This window comes from Thamnophis sirtalis, unplaced genomic scaffold (assembly GCF_051295495.1).
Source record: "Thamnophis sirtalis isolate CommonGarterSnake01/CBP01778 unplaced genomic scaffold, rThaSir2_p1.2 scaffold_12, whole genome shotgun sequence".
Classification (NCBI taxonomy): domain Eukaryota; kingdom Metazoa; phylum Chordata; class Lepidosauria; order Squamata; family Natricidae; genus Thamnophis; species Thamnophis sirtalis.
This window is the reverse complement of record NW_028261392.1, coordinates 11344103-11362919: the sequence shown is the minus strand read 5'-3', so window position 1 is coordinate 11362919 and position 18817 is coordinate 11344103. Positions and strand designations below refer to the sequence as shown.

The 18817-nt window shown below is 39.3% G+C and overlaps 1 protein-coding gene across 3 annotated transcripts in view; it reads left to right on the top strand.

The window, feature by feature from the left end:
• Positions 1–17474, top strand: part of DACH1 (dachshund family transcription factor 1) — a 380923-nt gene extending 363449 nt beyond the window's left edge. For all 3 annotated transcript variants that reach the window (XM_087726454.1, XM_087726452.1, XM_087726453.1), the window contains one exon: positions 14821–17474. In XM_087726454.1, the coding sequence (XP_087582580.1) occupies positions 14821–14858 (38 nt within the window). In that variant the 3' untranslated portion in view covers positions 14859–17474. The remainder of the gene's footprint in view (positions 1–14820) is intronic.
• Positions 17475–18817: the final 1343 nt, after the last annotated feature.

Here is an 18817-nt window from a genome sequence, read left to right as displayed (position 1 = left end):
CCCCATAGAGCAGGGGTGTCAAACTCGTCTCATCACGGCAGTGCCCCGTGGCGTATCACAACTTTTCCCCCTTTGCTAAACTGGGTCTGGGCGTGGCCAGTGCGTGATGCATCCAGCCTCTGGGCCGCGACTTTGACATCCCTGTCTTAGAGCCATGCGGACATGTTGTATGTTTCCTACTGTTTTTGTGCTTCTTCCCCTAGCCAATTGCTTTATTTGGCTCTGATAAAATCCTCCTGTTTTGTTTGCTCTTTAAACAGCTTTAGAAAAGGAGAGCAATTCTCAAATTCTATTTTGTGGCCTTGAAACACCTCTCATTCCCCAGTGGGGTGATGGGTGTTTGTACGTGTGGTTTTTTTTTCCATAATTGATTCGCAAAAAAAAATTTGTATGAAAACATTCATTATGTACTTCTCTCCTACTTCATTTTCCCCTCCCTTAACTAAGGATAAGCGGTGGAATTATAGTGCAGTGTGCACAGAAATGAAACAATGATAAGTTTATTTCCTGTCTTCTGGCACAGCAACTCTGGTATTTTTGGCAGTTTTTCAGCTCTAGCTAATCAATTAAAGGCAACTTTTGATTAAGTTAAACAAAAGGTGGTATTGATTGCTGACAGTAACCTATAAATAGGCTATTGTTTCATGGGTCACTATTAGCTACACCTTGAAACTAGACATTATTCTATTTATCATCTCAGAAAGCAAAGCTTGTAGCACAGGTAAAGCAAATTAACTTAGTCATTTTGGGGTGACTTTTCTTCTTTTAAAGAAAAGGAGTCTCTGTTAGAGCTCTCCGAAAAAAATAATCTTCTTGATTAAAGTGTTCTATGACTGTATTAAGACAACTGATTTCCCAAGAGATTAATAAGGCTGGAGTAAAAGTCAACAATCGGTATTGAGGGGCAGTGAAAATGTTGACTTGGTCAGGCATTTCAAAAGGGAAAACAAAAGAGAACTGTAATCTGGTGGTTTTATTGTTATTTTAGCAAAAGCACTTAGAATTATATCCCATTCCAGAGTGCTTTTATAGCACACTCTGGACAATTTACTGTATATTGTCCCCAACAATTTTACCGGCCTCAGAAGGATGAAAGGCTGACTCAACCTTGAGCCAGTCAGGATCGAATTGCAGACTGTGGGCAGAGATAGCCGGCAATATTCCATTCTAACCACTGCACCACCCAGGCTCCTATTTTCAGGCAAAAACCATGCATTCTGTTTATGCAAAGTGTGTGCCTTCCCAAATATAACATGCAAAGGAACCATGAGTATTTCTGGACTTGTGTAATTCCGTAGCAACATCCTGCCATTGTCTTATGACTCCTTGTTCTGATATTAAGAACATAAACCTTTCTATTTAAACAACCCCCTTAACATTGTAGTCCATCTTCTTCAGTTTTATGGCCAACAGAGGTGTCTACAGAATATGGCCAAAAATGTAAGGATGGCAACCACAAGAGTGTGATCTGGGCTTTGTCTGTTTTGCATATGTGTCATTAAAACTATGTCTGCCACTGGATGGATATTGTATCTGAAGCTCATCATAGCAATAGCAATAGCAATAGCAGTTAGACTTATATACCACTTCATAGGGCTTTCAGCCCTCTCTAAGCGGTTTACAGAGTCAGCATATTGCCCCCAACAACAATCCGGGTCCTCATTTTACCCACCTCGGAAGGATGGAAGGCTGAGTCAACCCTGAGCCGGTGAGATTTGAACAGCCGAACTGCAGAACTGTAGTCAGCTGAAGTAGCCTGCAGTGCTGCATTTAACCACTGCGCCACCGCGGCTCTCTCATAACAGTAACCCAAACTCTCTGAATTCATGTCGAATTGAAATCGATACACAAATTATCCCTTCCTTTCCCCACTAAATTGTGATGTAGGTCTTTAATCAACAAGGGCCAATTATATACTGAAATGAAGATAGGGAGATGATAATCTATGCAAAAAAATGTGCCTGCTTGGGGGAAAAAATACAAAAGGAACATATGCACATGTGAACATATGCATGAAAACCTATGCAAATAAAACCAAAATCAGACATAAGGTTCATTTGCAGGAAGAATGTGATTGGAGGTGTTTCTCTTAACAGCTTCTTTTCATGGTTTGTTGAGAGGAATGTCTGTCAGCTCATAGTTGTGCATGTCAGCTTGTAAAGCAGGAAAGAGGATTTTTCTTCACCTTTCATGAGGCTTACAAGCAGGAATGAGTTCCTACCAGTTTGGCCTGGTTCGGCCGAACCGGTAGTGGTTTGGCGGCCTGGGTCGCTGGAATCGGCAAGCCTATCATGCCCCCAAATAAGTTCTCTGGGCTGCGCCATAGGTACCACCATCTTGTTTTTCAGTTCTGTGCATGCGCAGAACAATTTTACTTGCACTGCACATGCACACACACCATGCATCAAGAGTGTGAAGCATGCGGCACGCATGTGAATGAACCGGCAGTAGTGCCTACCAGAACCCTCCCCTGCTTACAAGGGCTGTTAAAAACAGTCCCTTAAGGATGTTCTGGATGCCCCTCCTCTCCTCCACTGTAGAAGACAACAACAACCAGAATTTAGCATTGGTGGTTTCTTCTACGGATGTGTGCAAGCTCCCCCACTCCACAGTTCTACTAAATGAACTTCATACTTGCCTGGTATGATTGGCTACATCTTTTAATATATAAGGCAGCTGAAAATTTACTTCCTGGAGTCTCCATCTGTTTGTTTCAAGCTTCAGTAAGTAGAAAACTTTGATGTTCTCAAGTAGAAAAGGGAACATTAAAGAAACTTTTGATAAGATAATGCTGTTTCTACTGCAGCTTAAACAACCACATAAGCACCTAACATATTACGCCCTTCTGCACGCCATAAAATCTGATTTCACTAAACGAAGCTGGAATGTAAATATACCTGGCGCACACCTGTGTAGGTGTGATGCATGGGACAGAGGACACTGTGTTCTAAAGCCAAAGGACTCAATCCTGTGCACACTTATTTAACAGATATGCCACTAAGATCAGCACAACTGGTTTCTAATTGCCATGGAATTATTTACATATTATGCCTTTCGAGTGGTAAAGTAATTTAGTAGAAATTTAAACGGAAGGTCGGACCAGTTGTGGACGTCCCAAATTAAATTTCCCAAATTAAAAAGCAAAACAAAGTAGCCACAGAAGGTTGTTGTTGTTGTCGTTGTTTTAAATCCCCTTGGTTGTTTTTTTTTCAAAGTTCAAAAAAAGCTGCTTTGCATTATCCCGATTCCTGTAGCTGGGGACAGCGTACAGTCCTGCCAGAATCCTGTATGTGTGTGTTTTCCTACTGTTCAAACCATATTAATGAGAACATCATTTTGGAGAAGTAATTATTTCTATTTGTCTTGTGTCACACTTTCTAATTCCCCTATATTAGCACAGCCAAAGCAAATTAATTGCTTTTTCAGCAACTGAACCTTGTCCAAGCAGGAGCTGGGATGATTTTCTTTTTCTGTTTCCCATTTTCTCAAAGTAGAGGGTGACCACATTTTTTCTCCCTTGATCGCGATTGAGACTCTCTTTTCAGACCGTAGATGTAGCTCACTTGATGAAATATACAAGTTAAACTAAACTCCCAGGGAAGATAAAAGTTCTGAGCCGCAAGATTATACATCAGAACAGTTAAAGTGAAATTAAAATTAAATGAATGAATCTCACTGAAGCAAAAAAAAGCTGTAATTAATGGTTCCCTTAATTGTCTTCATAAAATATTTGCATGGGTCTAATTTGCATAATTTGCATGTATTAATTAATCTTTCAAAGGAATTTTGTGCTGAGAGAAGCCAAAAATATCTCTTTGTTTTATTTAACATCTAATGAAATATTTATCTTCTGTAATGAACTTCTCATTTTCATTAAAATAAAAGTTGCACAAGTTGGTAGGTTTTAGATGTGTTTATCATCCAAAGGATGTTTGGTTTTAATTTTTAAGGGGAAAAATAAATACCTCTTGCCTCACAACCTTAGAAGGCAGAAATATATATTTTTTATATATTTTGAGTTGACAGCTGCATCTAAAACAATGAAGTATTATCATGCTTTGGTGACAATCTTGCAGTTTACAAATTTTCTCATCCAGGGTTTTTCAGCTCTGTCAAAAACTACAGGTTAATTTTCCTAAGTCCCCATGTTTTCATTTAACCTCTTTAAAATAAATCCAATTATTGTGGTGAATGTCGTGACATAGCTTACAGAAAACCTAGCTTGCCTGATTTGCAAAAGAGGTGCAGGAGACCGGGGGGGGGGGGGGAGGAATGAATTATGAACAGCGATGCAAAACCTGCTGAAGGCATATTATTAGAGTAAAATTGAATAAACAAGATTAAACTTCATCACTGCAAGGATAGGTCATAATCAAATGAAGTAAAAGCCTTCATTTTAGATAATAACAATAATAAGAACAAGATCTGCAACAGAAGGGAATTCAAAAGGAGAAACTGTCCTGGAAATAGAAAATTAATATTGAAACTGTCAGGTTAAAATCAGAATAGGCAAGCATTAGGAGATGAAATGTGATAAAGTGCTTTGCAGAAAGCAATTTCTATGGAAGTTATGGATCTAAAAGGACAGTGATTAGTCCTTCGGAAGCAAAGGTTAAGGCTATTACTTAAGAAGGAGACTACCTTCATCCCAAGGAAATGCATCAAGTAGTTAATATTGGAGCAGATTGTAATGAAGGCAGGCAAAGAGATGGCTACAATACAAGATTGCCGCTTTACAAAATTTAACATGGTACATAATAAGATTTATGAATGAGAGATTCGTTTTTCAAGGATAAGTACAACACTGTTAGAACAATAAAACACCGTACTTGAACTCTGCACGCGGTTCGGGTTTGATAGGACAATGAAGACAAATTTATTCAGTCGAGGGACACAATGCAAATGCACTCTTTCTGTTATCGGTGTAAATCCTTTGAAAATTTGAAAACTCCCTAATGAGGAGAAGGGCACTGGAGAATGTGTTTTAGAAGAGAATACCCCTCTGGTGTGTAGCTTAGAAATAGGAGCTGAGTGAAAACACTTTGGAAAAGTGCCACTTAGAAAGTAATTTGAAATTGGCCCATGGAATATCTTTACAAGGATATATTTTTGTCATATTACAGCTATTCTGCACATACCTCACACAATTACCAGTTCCTTTGAAAAAAAAATCAGTATAATTTCAGAAGCGGGTTATGCTAATTTGCCTAATTTATCGGTTCTGATGTTTCATATTTAATAATTTTCAGGGGCCATCGATGCAAAAGAAGGTTAGGCCTGCTTGTAAATATGGAAAGTAAGAACATAATAAATATGTATCCCAAAGTATACTAAGGGATGCAGTGGCTCAGTGGCTAAGACGCTGAGCTTGTCGATCAGAAAGGTCGGCACTTTGGTGGTTCTAATCCCTAGTGTTGTATTATGGAGTGAGCTCCCATTACTTGTCCCAGTTTCTGCCATCCCAGCAGTTCATCCCAGCATGTAAAAATGCAAGTAGAAAAATAGGAACCACCTTTGGTGGGAAGGTAACAGTGTTCTGTGCACCTTCAGCGTTTAGTCATGCGGGCCACATGACCACAGAGACGTCTTCAGACAGCGCTGGCTCTTCGGCTTTGAAATGGGGATGAGCACTGCCCCTTAGAGCTGGGAACCACTAGCACATATGTGTGAGGGGAACCTTTACCTTTAAAGTACACTAGTAGTTCTCAAGTTACAACAGTTCATTTAGTAACCATCAGAAGTTACAACGGCACTGAAAAAAATGACTTATGACCATGTTTTACACTTATGACCATTGCAGCATCCTCATGGTCATATGATCAACACTTGGATGCTTGGCAACTGACACAAATTTATGACATTTGCAATGTCCTGGAATCACATGATCACATTTTGTTACCTTCCAACAAGCAAAGTCAAGGAGAAGCGAGATTTACTTAACAACCATGTTTCTAACTCAACAACTGCAGTGATTCCCTTAACAACTATGACAGGAAAGGTCACAAAATGGGGCAAAGCTCACATAACAAATGTCTCGCTCACCAACTGAAATTTTGGGCTCAATTGTGCTGGTTAGTCAAGGACTTACCTGTAGTTATTAAGAAGTATAACACTGTTGCATCTCTCTTGCACGTAGTTTTTTTTTATAGCAATAGCAGTAGACTTATATACCGCTTCATAGGCCTTTCAGGCCTCTCTAAGCGGTTTACAGAGAGTCAGCATATTGCCCCCAACAATCTGGGTCCTCATTTTACCCACCTCGGAAGGATGGAAGGCTGAGTCAACCCTGAGCCGGTGAGATTTGAACCGCTGACCTGCTGATCTAGCAGTAGCCTGCAGTGCTGCATTTAACCACTGCGCCACCTTGGAAATTGAAATAAGAATGACTTAGGTAGAATGAGTGAAATTCCAGGCATTAGATCCCACCAATGAATCTTGGCCTGTGTCAAAACATCCTCTAACAGAGATACAAATTCTGTGTGAACAGATGATGTGGAAAAGAGTATTACAAATTATTAAAATTGGTCCCAAGGCTACCAATTAATTTTATAGAGCATGACTAGCAAAACATCATTTTCCCCAGCATTTTTCATGCATCCGACTGGAATTAAAAGCGAAGTTGTAACTTTAACTGATTCTTAGGTGGAAGAGAAGGAAACCAAACTCAATGGAATTTACTTTTGAGTAGGTATAAAATTAGATCACAATGTTGGCCAACTCAAAAACATTTATTGCTGAACCTTTTCAACCATTTTTGTATTCCTTTCATTTCTCAGTGTTTTCTCCTATTTAATGCTTCCACTCTCTTACATTCATTCCTTCACCATAGCAACAACACTTAGACTTATATACCGCTTCACAGTTCTTTACAGCCCTCTCTAAGCAGTTTATGGAGCCAGTGTATTTTCCCCAACAGTCTGGGTCCTCATCAGTGGTGGGTTTCAAAAATTGTTTGAACCTACTATGTGGGTGTGGCCTCCTTTGTGGGAGTGGCTTGCTGCCCATGTGACCGGATGAGAGTGGTTTGCCGCCCATGTGACCGGATATGAAGATGCCGACAACACTTGTCAGAACCACCTTAAATTACCTCACAAACAGCACTGGCATGCATAAGAATATGATGTAAACTTGTTTTTTAAAAGGCATCTTTGGTTTGCGTTAAAACAAGTTCAACACACGCAGTGTTCTGATTGCACCACAAACGCAGTAGTCATCCTTACCTTTCACAGAGGGACTGAGTTTTATAAATATGAGCATGATAGTGTAGAATAATCCTATCCAAGGACCAGTGGTGGGTTTCATAAAATTTTGGAACTCTTCTGTAGGTGAGGCCTGATTTCCGGGTCCACTGGTGGAACCTCTTCTAACCGGTTTGGTAGATTTGACGAACCGGTTCTACTGAATAGGTGCGAACCGGTAGGAACCCACCTCTGGTCCTCATTTTACCGACCTCGGAAAGATGGGAGGCTGAGTCAACCTTGAGCCTGGTGAGATTCGAACTGCCACATTGTAGGCAGCAGGCAGTTGGCAGAAGTAGCCTGCCGTACTGCATTATAACCACTGTGTCACCACGGCCACAATGAGCTTCAATTGCTAGCCCAAATCTTCCATCTTGCCAACTTTGCATGTGGTGTTTGCAGAGAGAAAAAAAGCTGATAGAATGGCAGTGTAGCAATGAAATCTTTTTGCTTACTGAAAAAAAGAATAACATAATGTTTCAGCTAATATTTATAAAAAGAGACATTTTTCCTATTATGTTCTTACTTTTGAAAAGCTTTGAAAAACAGTCTGGAGTAATTGCCAGCATATGTTCCAGTAGAAACTCGCCTTCAAAACAAAATATGCCCGAATACTGAAAATGTATATAATTATATACTTAAAATTAAGACAGTTATTTTACTTTTCTGTTTGCTGTTTTGACAGATTTCCTTTATGACGAACAGCAAACAAAACAAGTTAACAAAACCACAGGGAAGAATTTGACTTAAGAGAAATGTATTTGTCGCTATATCGCTTTGCAATATGTAAAAAAAAAAAAAGGCTTTGAGATATTCAGGCTTAGTTTGAATAGCACAAAACATAGATTACCAGTAATTTATTCTTTCCCCTTTTCTGATGTATCCCTTTCATCTGTAGATCAGGCGGTGCCTTCATTACAGATGTTAGGCTACAAGTGGTAAAATAAAGATGCTGATTGAAGATAAAATGAGATTGCTAAACTTTTTCAGGAAACGCTGCAAGAATGGTACTTTATTTAGGATTTTTAGAATTTAGAATAACAGAGATGGAAAGGTCCTTGAAGGTCTTCTAGTCCAATCCCCTGCTTACAGTGAGCTCTGGCCTCTTTCTTCCAAAGAGTATTTTGCTGGCATAATTATTATTATTATTATCATCCATCATCCTCATCATCAGAGAGTTTGCTTACGTACAAACACCCAAAAGTGCATGAATGCAAAATGGTTTTAAAAGAGGGTGTTTTGGAAAGCTCTCTCTTCAATTCAAAGGAGGGGGAATGAGGGCTTTCTCCCTTTCATCATAGGCTTCCTTGAGTCTTGAGAAACAGTAAACTTGTCCTGTTTATTAGGAGACCTTGGTGTGTCTCAAATTAAATGCAATAACCTTAACCCCAACCCATTTCTTCGCTTGCAGCTGAATTCTTTGTCGGCCTCCCCTTATTACAGAGCAGACATTTTTTTTTCTAGACTTGCAAATGTAATAAATAAATGGCAAGCTGTGTAATGACATAAGTTAATTCCAGTCGTGTTATAAATTCTGATGATGGACATGGAAAGCCCTTCAGATAGTAACCATAGTCACAGCCTTCGTTTGATGTGTTCCATTGTACCAAAGTAATGGGCAGAGATACACTTGATCTTAATTGGGTGATATTTATGTATGATGCTCTGTTCTATATACATGTTTATAGCTGTTGTTTTTGAAGCTGCAAGAGGCATCTTAAAGCATTGTTGCTCACGTTGATTAATATTCTTTTGTAATGCACAATCACTTGGGGTGATTGGAGATTCTTGGGCTGAACGAATGGGGGGAGAGTAATCCTGAGTCCCTAAATCATTATCCCTTGGAAAAACTGGTGTTAGGTGACACAATGAGGTATTAGGTTATACAATGATCTCATAAGAAAGACACACTCCCTCCCTCTCTTATCTACCTATCTACCTATATCTATCTATCTATCTATCTATCTATCTATCTATCTATCTATCTATCTATCTATCTATCTATCTATCTTTCTTTCTTTCTTTCTTTCTTTCTTTCTTTCTTTCTTTCTAACTATCTATCACATATGGTATCCATCATTTCAATTGGGCTTAAACATTACCCCCCCCCCCCAAACAGACTGAGCCCTATGCAATTACCCAAGGCAAATATTCTCTTAGCTGGAATCAGGACTGTATCTCAATTGACTTATAATCTTAGTGTGATATTTTATTCTCAGCCAGTCAATACTTGGAGGAGTTCTCTGCATTAAGTTCTCTCCAGAAGCAAAATGTCTCACTGTGAATTCCTTAGACCCATCATACCATTCTTTACTGAAATATTTACAAGGTTTTAGAATAGAGTAGAGCAGAGTAGAGTAGAGTAGAGCAGAGCAGAGCAGAGCAGAACAGAACAGAACAGAACAGAACAGAACAGATGTCCAGGAGATGGGATGAATACATAGATTTCATGTAGGGCTTGGATATGTACACTTCTAGAGTTAAAATGCTGGAGAAAAGACTTGGCAGCTGATAAGACAACTTTCATTTAGAACTTACTTTCCTGTTATGATCTCTTCCATTTTAATAATGCTAAATATGCTTCAGCTTTATCTTAAACTCTCTCCTGTCTAGAATTACTTTTTTTTCCCAGTACATCCACATTGTTTTGGCTCTGTGGTAAACCAGTACTCCTTTATTTGCATCATTAATGAGATCTATGGAGGGGAGGCAGAAATTGACTCTAACCTTAATTAGTTACCCCCATTGTAGTATTTTTTTTGTAAGGGCTAGCGTTTGTATCCCATCTGTTGCAAGATGTTCCTCTTATTTGGATTTCCTGATGCAGTTTTGTCCGGAAAAAAATATATGCATGAATCATTTTCCATTTGTTTGCCTTTGTCTCCTTTCATTGTTCTGGTTCCTTTTCCTTCAATTATTAAAGTGATGCATTGAATGGGAGGTTAGGATTACATGGCGATTCACATTCACCCTGCCTTATTAAAACAAATAAACCCAGCAGTTCTATAAGCTAAACACTCTTGAGCTCTGGATCACAGATGCTTTTATCAACATCGGGATGAAGGGGTTGTGTGCTAAGGAGCTTCCTCATACAGCTGTTAAATGAAAGATGGCAAATAGCATTAGATGCCTGCAAAAAAAAAATCATAGGAAACAAAATATCTGCTATTTTCAATAGCCTTCCCTACTGAGAGGAAATGCCTTCCTTTAACTTTAAAATTGATTAGCAGTAGCAATAGGCCTTAGACTTATATACTGCTTCACAGTGCTTTACAGCCTTCTCCAATGTTGGGTTCCTACCAATTCGAACCGGTTCTGGCAAACTGGTTTGGTGGCCTGGTTCTCTGGAACTGGCATGCCCCCGAACTGGTTCCCTGGGTGCGCCATAGGCGCTACCATCATGTTTTTCAGTTCTGTGCATGTGTAGAACAATTATAATGGCACTGTGCATGCACACGCAGCACACATCAAGAGTGTGCATGGCACGCACACAAGTGAACCAGCAGTAATGCCTGCCAGCAAAGCCCTTCATGGTATTGGACCTGGGTACTTGAGAGACCGCCTGCTGCCAATTACTCCAATAGACTGATCAGATCCCACAGATTAGGCCTCCTCCGAATTCCATCCGCCGGCCAATGCCGACTGGCGACTACCCGGAGGAGGGCTTTCTCTGTGGCTGCTCCGACCCTCTGGAACGAGCTCCGCGTGGAGATTCGAACCCTCACCACCCTCCAGGCCTTCCGCAAAGCCCTTAAAACCTGGCTGTTCCGACAGGCCTGGGGCTAAAGAGTTTTTGCCCCCCTTCTTGAATGGTATGGTTGTTGTTTGTTTTTAAATTTTGTATTGTTATGCCCCGTCTTTTTTATCCCCCTGTCTATACCCCCTTCCCTGATTGAATTGTGAGCCGCCCTGAGTCCCCTTTGGGGAAAAGGGCGGCATATAAATGTAATAAATCCAATCCAATCCAGAACCCATTCCTGGCCATCTCTGAGCAGTTTACAGAGTCAGCATATTGCCCCCAACAATTGGAGTCCTCATTAAAAATGAAAGAGTGTCATCCAAATGTTCCATGATGCCTACTCTCATGGCTTCTAGAAGGGTTGGGACACAAATGGGCAGATGTCCAACGTTGAACCCTTTATTTGTTCCTTTGGTGGAGATTATAAATGGAGAAAGGTGGCCTCAAGGCTCTTGGCTTCTTTAGCGTTTTTAATTCTTCCTTAAGACCTTTAAGTCCACCTCCTGAAATGAGACTTGGCTCTACTCATTGGTAGAAGGTGTCCCATGATATCATACAAAGTCTAATGGGACACTTGAATCCAAAAATCCATTCATCCTTGAGTAGACAGAAAAGGCTGTTCTGCAACAAACCAAGATGTCTGTTCTGAGATGATGGAAGACTATAATAACCATCCATAAATTGATGGAACCAAACTTCCCTTCATGGTTGTTCAGCTTAATATGGAATCCTGTTTCTGGAATAACTGGTCCTCCCATTTCTGGTCTTAGCCTTGATTCAAAACTTGAAATCCAGAGATCCAGATGTGGTCCAGGGGCTGTAAAATACCCAGGTCTGTTTTTATACCTTTCAGTTTAAGGGCCTGCTTCAAGAATCAAGAAGGTGGAAAAAGTATATTCAGAAATAAGGGCAAGGGTAACACAGCTTTCCTTTCTCATCAGAAGGAAACCTGTAGGCATTCTCCCGACTTTGCTGAAGAAGCAGGGATGACTCCAGCTCACAAAGAACTTTGCTGCTTTTTGTGAGGAAAAATCCTCTCTGGTGTTCTGGAAGTACCGTATTTTTCGTACCGTAAAATGCACTCCCCCCCAAAAAAAAAGGAAGCTGAAAATTTGGTGTGTCTTATACTCCAAACGTAGCCCTACTCCCACCCTTCGGTCTCTGCACATCCTCTTCCTGACTGCAGAGATTGCCACAGACAATGGCTTGCGTTTTTGGGTTCCACGCCTTGCATTTCAACCTTCAAATCCTCCATTTGAGACCTGTTCAAGGCTGCTGGGATCGCCAGAGCACATCGCCGCCAATCGCCACCTCTATGGGTTGCATATCCGGGAAAGGGATCAGAGCTTTTGGAGACTGAAAACGTAAGGCACTGAGCCCCAAATGGCAACCCAGAACAGCTGGGCATGCATGCACGCTCACAACTAGCAAGCTAATGTGCTGAAGCTGTGCTGAAGGACACAAGTCAGATGAATAGCTGGCAGGCAAAAATGTTTTCCTATTTTCCTCCCCAAAAACTAAGCAGTGTCTTATACTCCAAAAAATATGGTAGATTCTGGAGTAGATGGCGTCATCACATGACTCTATTATTCCATTAACCCAAAGCCATCAGAGCTGGTGATTTTGTGAAATTAGACTGTCAGAGGAAAGAATTCTATCCTTTCCCCCAAGTGTTTGAGGCAAAGAGCTATTTTTGGGGTGGGAAACACCTGCTTCCCCACAAGCTTTTTTTGCTCACTCCGGTGTGGTAGGCCAGATGTGATTTGCAATCAGAAAGTTATTTCGGTATATTTAGCATTTCTCTTTCCAGGAGCACATCAGGTGCCCTTCTCTTCAAGTCTCCCAAAATATTTCTATTTGAGTCCACATTGTGAATGTGTAGTGGCTTTTCTTTGTCGAACTCATTTTATTTAAATGCCTGCTGACGCCAACCAACTCTTTTGACTGCTAAAAGAAACCGGATGGAATTTGAAGCCTCTGACTGACATGGTTTTATAGAATAGAATAGAATAGAATAGAATAGAATAGAATAGAATAGAGTAGAGTAGAGTAGAGTAGAGTAGAGTAGAGTAGAGTAGAGTAGAGTAGAGTAGAGTAGAGATGGATGTATTCTATTTTATTTTTCTTTATGTATACTGAGAGCATATGCACCAAAGACAAATTCCTTGGCCAATAAATAATTCTATTCTATTCTATTCTATTCTATTCTATTCTACTCTACTCTACTTTACTCTACTCTACTCTAGAATCGTAAGATACAACACTTAGTGAAAGTCATAGGTTGCTAATAAGCAATCAAATTATACTAGGAAAAAATAAAACAATATAAATTTTAAAGATACAAGCAACATGGTTATAGTCATAAGTGGGAAGAGATAGGTACTAGGAAGGAAGAGAATAATAGTAATACAGTCTTAGTAAATAGCTTGACAGTGTTGTGGGAATTAGTTGTTTAGCAGAGTGATGGCATTCAGGGGGAAAACTGTCCTTGTCTCGTTGTTCTGGTGTGCAGTGCCCTATAGCGTCATTTTGAGGGTAGAAGTTAAAACAATTTATGTCCAGAATGTGAGGGGCACTGTAGTTATTTTCACAGATCTCTTTTTGACTCTTTTATGTGATTTATACATGGGTTTCCCACGTAGGTTTGACAATAGGTTGAGTGAACCGATTTCATGTTTTTCCTCATTATAAAAGCATCACAATCAGGAGAAATTCTTTCGAATTACTAATTTAGAGAACTATGAAATATTTCTTAAATGAGCATCATTTTTGTGGGTACCTATCAGTCTCCACATCCTGAAGATTTTTTTCCAATCCAGCCTGCAAGCCGGATCTGGCCCATGGGGGGGTGCTTAAATCTGGCCCATGGGGTCGACCTGGAAATAGCAAAGGACCACCCCATGGTGCCTCTGGCAGCCAAAATGGGGCACAGGGGGCAAATGTGGTCCCTGTGTGGCCCGTTTTCAGCCTGGATGGCCTCCTGCAGCACTTTGCCAGACAAAATGAGGCACAAAGTGAGGCATGTACAGCTCCCGGATGGCGCATTTTTGCTGGCAAAGTATTGGCATCCCTCCTGTCTCCACCTACCTACTGGCTGGCCCACAGAAAAGAACTACAATGGTCATCCGACCCTCGAAGAAATCCAGTTTGACCCCCGCCCCCTGATCTAATAGTCCCTAAGTGATCGGCCATTAAGTGAGGACTTCTTGTATGGAGTAGCCTTCCACCCAGAGAAGTTAAAGTTTACATAATGAATGACACGTGAACATTCTTTTTTTTTAAAGTAATCTTTAATAGTTATACATTTTTAAAGAGTAAAACATACAAATACAAATACAATTTTAAACATACACCCCCCACCCCCCCGCGGTGACAGTCATTCACAGCCCAACTTTTTTTTTCCTTCCTCATTGTTAGGTCTCTAAGCCACATCTTCTCATTACAAAATTCAGGGATCTATTACAATAACCGTGTTCACTTTTAACTTTCCCCGTTTTAAGTCCCTGCTGTTCTCCTTGTTACCCACATATACCATAAGTTCCAGCTAAGGTAATGTTCTGTTTCTCCTTTGTCCTTCAACCAACCCGTCATTCTGTCCATTTCTGCACATTCATAGATCTTTTTAATTATAGCATCTTCCGACGGTATGGTAGTGGATTTCCAAAATTGTGCATAAGTTATTCTTGCGGCCACAATTATATGTAGGCTCAAATGACATATTGAGTTGCACGTGAACATTCTTAACAGAGAAGAAATGCAATTTTTTTCTATAAGATGAAATACACTATGGGAATGTTTATTGTGAGACAGAGTTTGCTAATGTCTTTCTTGTGCCTATTTCAGATGGAAGACTTTATCTGAAAACTACTGTTATGTACTGAGTTCGTCCAGTCGGAACAATGTGTATTACCAATCCAGAGGATTCTGCAGTAAAACATCCAGTGTTTTCAGAAGTTCTGCAAAAAATAAAAATAAAAAATTGAGGAAGGTGCTTTGCAGAAAACTTTTATCACTTCACGTAGCCATGGGTGGAGATCTTAAGCGTTTGATGGGAGCATCCCCATTGCATTGTCCAAGCTCCATCCTGTGTTACAGAAGACATTTCTACAAACTGCTGTAGCTTTCTAGGAGCTACCAGGAAATCTGTACTGAGACTCCAGAGCAAATCTATGTACTCCCATTTCAATGGAATAAGAACTATTATTCTCTTCTGAATCTTTGAGGCACATCAAGGAAATCTTCCACTTCTCATCTTAAGCACTCTTATGCCAAACCAGCAAGATGGTAGAAAAAGAATGAATATTTCTCAAATGGGCATCAGAAGATTCCTAAAACAAAAAAACTGAGGTTAGGAGTACACAAAACAAAATGTTATATATCACTTTCTTCTTTTTTTTTTTCAAATTCTGAGAATTGGATTTTTTTTTCCACACGGCCTTTGCAAGAGACCAAGGTGTACCTTACAGAATTTAAATCAGTTTTATCTCAGCAAAAGAAGTAGAGTTTGAACAGCATTTGCAGTAATCGCAAAAAGAAGAAGAAGAAGAAGAAGAAGAAGAAGAAGAAGAAGAAGAAGAAGAAGAAGAAGAAGAAGAAGAAGAAGAAGAAGAAAAAGACGACTGCTTATAATTCCTCATGTCAAACTGTCAGTATCAGAGGGATGACAAGTTGTTCCTCATTTCTGAAACTGTTCAGGTGTACAGTATATAACCACAAAAACCACTCACAGAAAATATTATGTATGCAGTAGTATACTAGATTTTAGGAAAACAACAATTTTAGAGAATATGTTTTGTCACCCTGTTGGTCCAAACACCATCTTTCTAATTTTAACGCATGCAGGCATGTAAATATTTGTCTTGAAGTCACAGTGTTAATGAAGGGAATCTTAACCGTCTGGGAGGGGTGACCAACTTTATATGTATATGCTGAAAAAAAAGGGGGGCACTTTTCGGAGTGGATGGTGGCCCCAAATCAAGTCAACTCCCCAGAAATATTTTTCTATATTAATGTCATATTACTTCAACCTTGCCGGGGGAGAAAAAAAAAATTGTCGCCAAGGCTGTAAAGACATTTGATGTATCAGTCCAATCCCACGTAGAACTAAGTGATGAACTTCAGTCTTTTGTCCTTTCGACCCACCATTGTAGGCGGTTCTGTGTTATTTTTATTGTCTTTATAAAAAAAAAAATGGTCTCCTGTTTTTCACCTTTGTGCTCATAACTGGAAGCGAGTTGAAACTTGAGTGTTTTGTACATCTGAAATTTTCTTCTTGGCTCGTCCAACGTCTCCAAGTTACCCCTTTAAAGACCACTCAGAAGAATGTTCCAGGCTTTTTGGCTCTCTAATAGTTTACGCAGAAAACGTATTTTCTACGAATTCATAATTGGGAACGTTCAGTGCTTACTCATCTGGATGACGTGTAGTGTGTCCAAATTTAAAAACCTGTCAGGTAAGACAAATTTTTAAGAGGCTTTCTCAATCTGGATTTTTGTTCCTTTTGGCGTGCATCGAGACCACACCTTCATTTTACATCCTAAAAAAAGGATCGTTGAAAAAACAAAAGAAAGCCTTTGTTACGGGGCTTTTATGTTTTTTTTTAAGAATCATAAAGAGTTAAGAAAATCTTAAATATTTCTTTCCTTTTGAAAGAAAGTTGTGCAGTCTTTAAAGGGTTAACAGTTATCATTTGATGAACTTTTGTGGCAAATGGCTAGTTCTATATGAGGGGGGTTTGGTTATTCACATCACTGGCAAAACAGTGGTTCCAGTATCAACCATTCCTCTGGTCTTGGCAAAAAATAAAATAAAAACCACCCATAAGTCGGTATGATCATTTTTACAGTGTATTCTTTAGAGATACCATGGGTATTAATCATTGTTTGTTTTGGTACATAAGTCAATGGAAATGCTAAATGAAGAGAAGACGTATATCTTGTTAAACCACGTGTAAATATTACAGTTCATGAAATGCTACCGTAAGATGAATTTGGGTTTCTTCTGCCTTTAGTTACCCAAGGCCTTTCTCTTTTTTTTTCTTTTTTTTCCCCTTTTGCCTAGAATATGAAGAATTGTTGTGTTCATGTTATTGTTTAAATGCTTTTTGTACTCTTTAAAGATATTAAATGTTCTAGTTGTTCTATATTATAATCACCTTTTCTGCGTTCTATGCAACCCTTTGGAACAGAACATTCTCATCTTCATGTAGGACCTATGAAAATTGTCTATTTTTATCTATATATTTAAAGTTTTCTAAAAATGAGAAAAAAAGTTATTATGAATTTTGTTGTACAAAATCTGTACAAAAAAAAATCTGTTTTTACATCATATTGCAAGAATTGGATAATTTTTCTATCGTAGTCTAGTTAATCTGAGCTTGGATTCATGTTCAGAACCACGTTTCCTGCTATTGTATTTAATTTTCCTCTCTTTTTTTTTCTCCTCCTCCTCCTCCTCCTCCTTTTCAACAATCTGCTAATAAAACTGTCTGAAATTTGCCTGCGACTTTATTTACAGTTCATATTTATTAAATTTGGTGAGATGTGTAGCATTGGAGGGATATTTGGTTTCTAATGGGAGGCATCTTAAAACAACACAAGTCAGCTGTTTGCAGTACAAGCAGAACAAAGCTGAATGATTTCATTTAACATGCAACCGCTTGAAGCTCTCTAATATGAATTACCGTGGTGAAGAAAGGAAGAAGGGGGAAAAAAAAACATCATAAAAGCACATTCTGTGGTTATTGTTTAACAAGCAGATTTTCTGTATTTTGTTTCTTGCCAGCTAAGCAAACTGGCCCATCTGCATGATTTATTTATGTTCATTTCTTGGTTTATGAAGCTGTTATTTGTACCTTTTTCCCCCTTTATATTGTGATATTCCCAGGATTCTTATTTTACAAAGCTTTGTGCTGAATAATGTAAAGTGAACACACTGATGGAAGAAAACACGTTATTTCCATAAACTACAACAGTTTGGAGATTTCTTGCTGCAAAGTCACTTCCTGGGGTTTGCAGGCTTCCTTCTCACTTCCAGCAAGATGCTTAGAAACTTTTAACATCTTGTTGCATAGCTTCACTGCTTAAACATTAAAAAAAAAGAATTTTAACTGCAGGATAAAAATACAGGCTCAGCGAATTAGATAAATCTTGCTCAGAAGATTTTTTGTTGTTGTTTCACTTTCAAAGAATAGAGGTCTTTTTTATAAAGAAAATAAATCAATAAAATGTGGTTGCTTCAATTAAACACTTTTATGACAGTGTTCACTTTCGCCCCTATAACTGATGGCTTATCTGCTGATAGCATTGCATATAAACAAGTAGCTAAAACAGTACCCTGGTGCTAATTATTAATTGGTTCCAGGAGGCACCATGAATACCAAAAATGATAAGTACCAAACAATTTTCCCCCCATAAGGAATAATGTAGGGAATCACAAGGAGCCGACACTGACAGGTTCTAGATTGTGCATTGAGTACTAAACAAACAATGAGTACCGAGACAAACTTTTCACATCAAAATGCATTGGGTACCAAATTTGATGAGTTCAAAGCAGTTGAGTACCAAGGTACCACTGTATAGCAATAGCACTTATATACTGCTTCACAGTGCTTTTACAGCCCCCTCTAAGAAGTTTAAAGCCCCCAACAATCTGGGTCCTCATTTTACCCACCTCGGAAATATGGAAGGCTGAATCAATTTTGAGCCTGGTGAGATTCGAACTGCCAAATTGCAGGCAACCGGCAGGCAGCAGAAGTAGCCTGAATTACTGCATTCTAACGACTGCACCACAGCAGCTCTTGGGAACATATGTGAATATTCTAGTACCATAAGAGAGACAA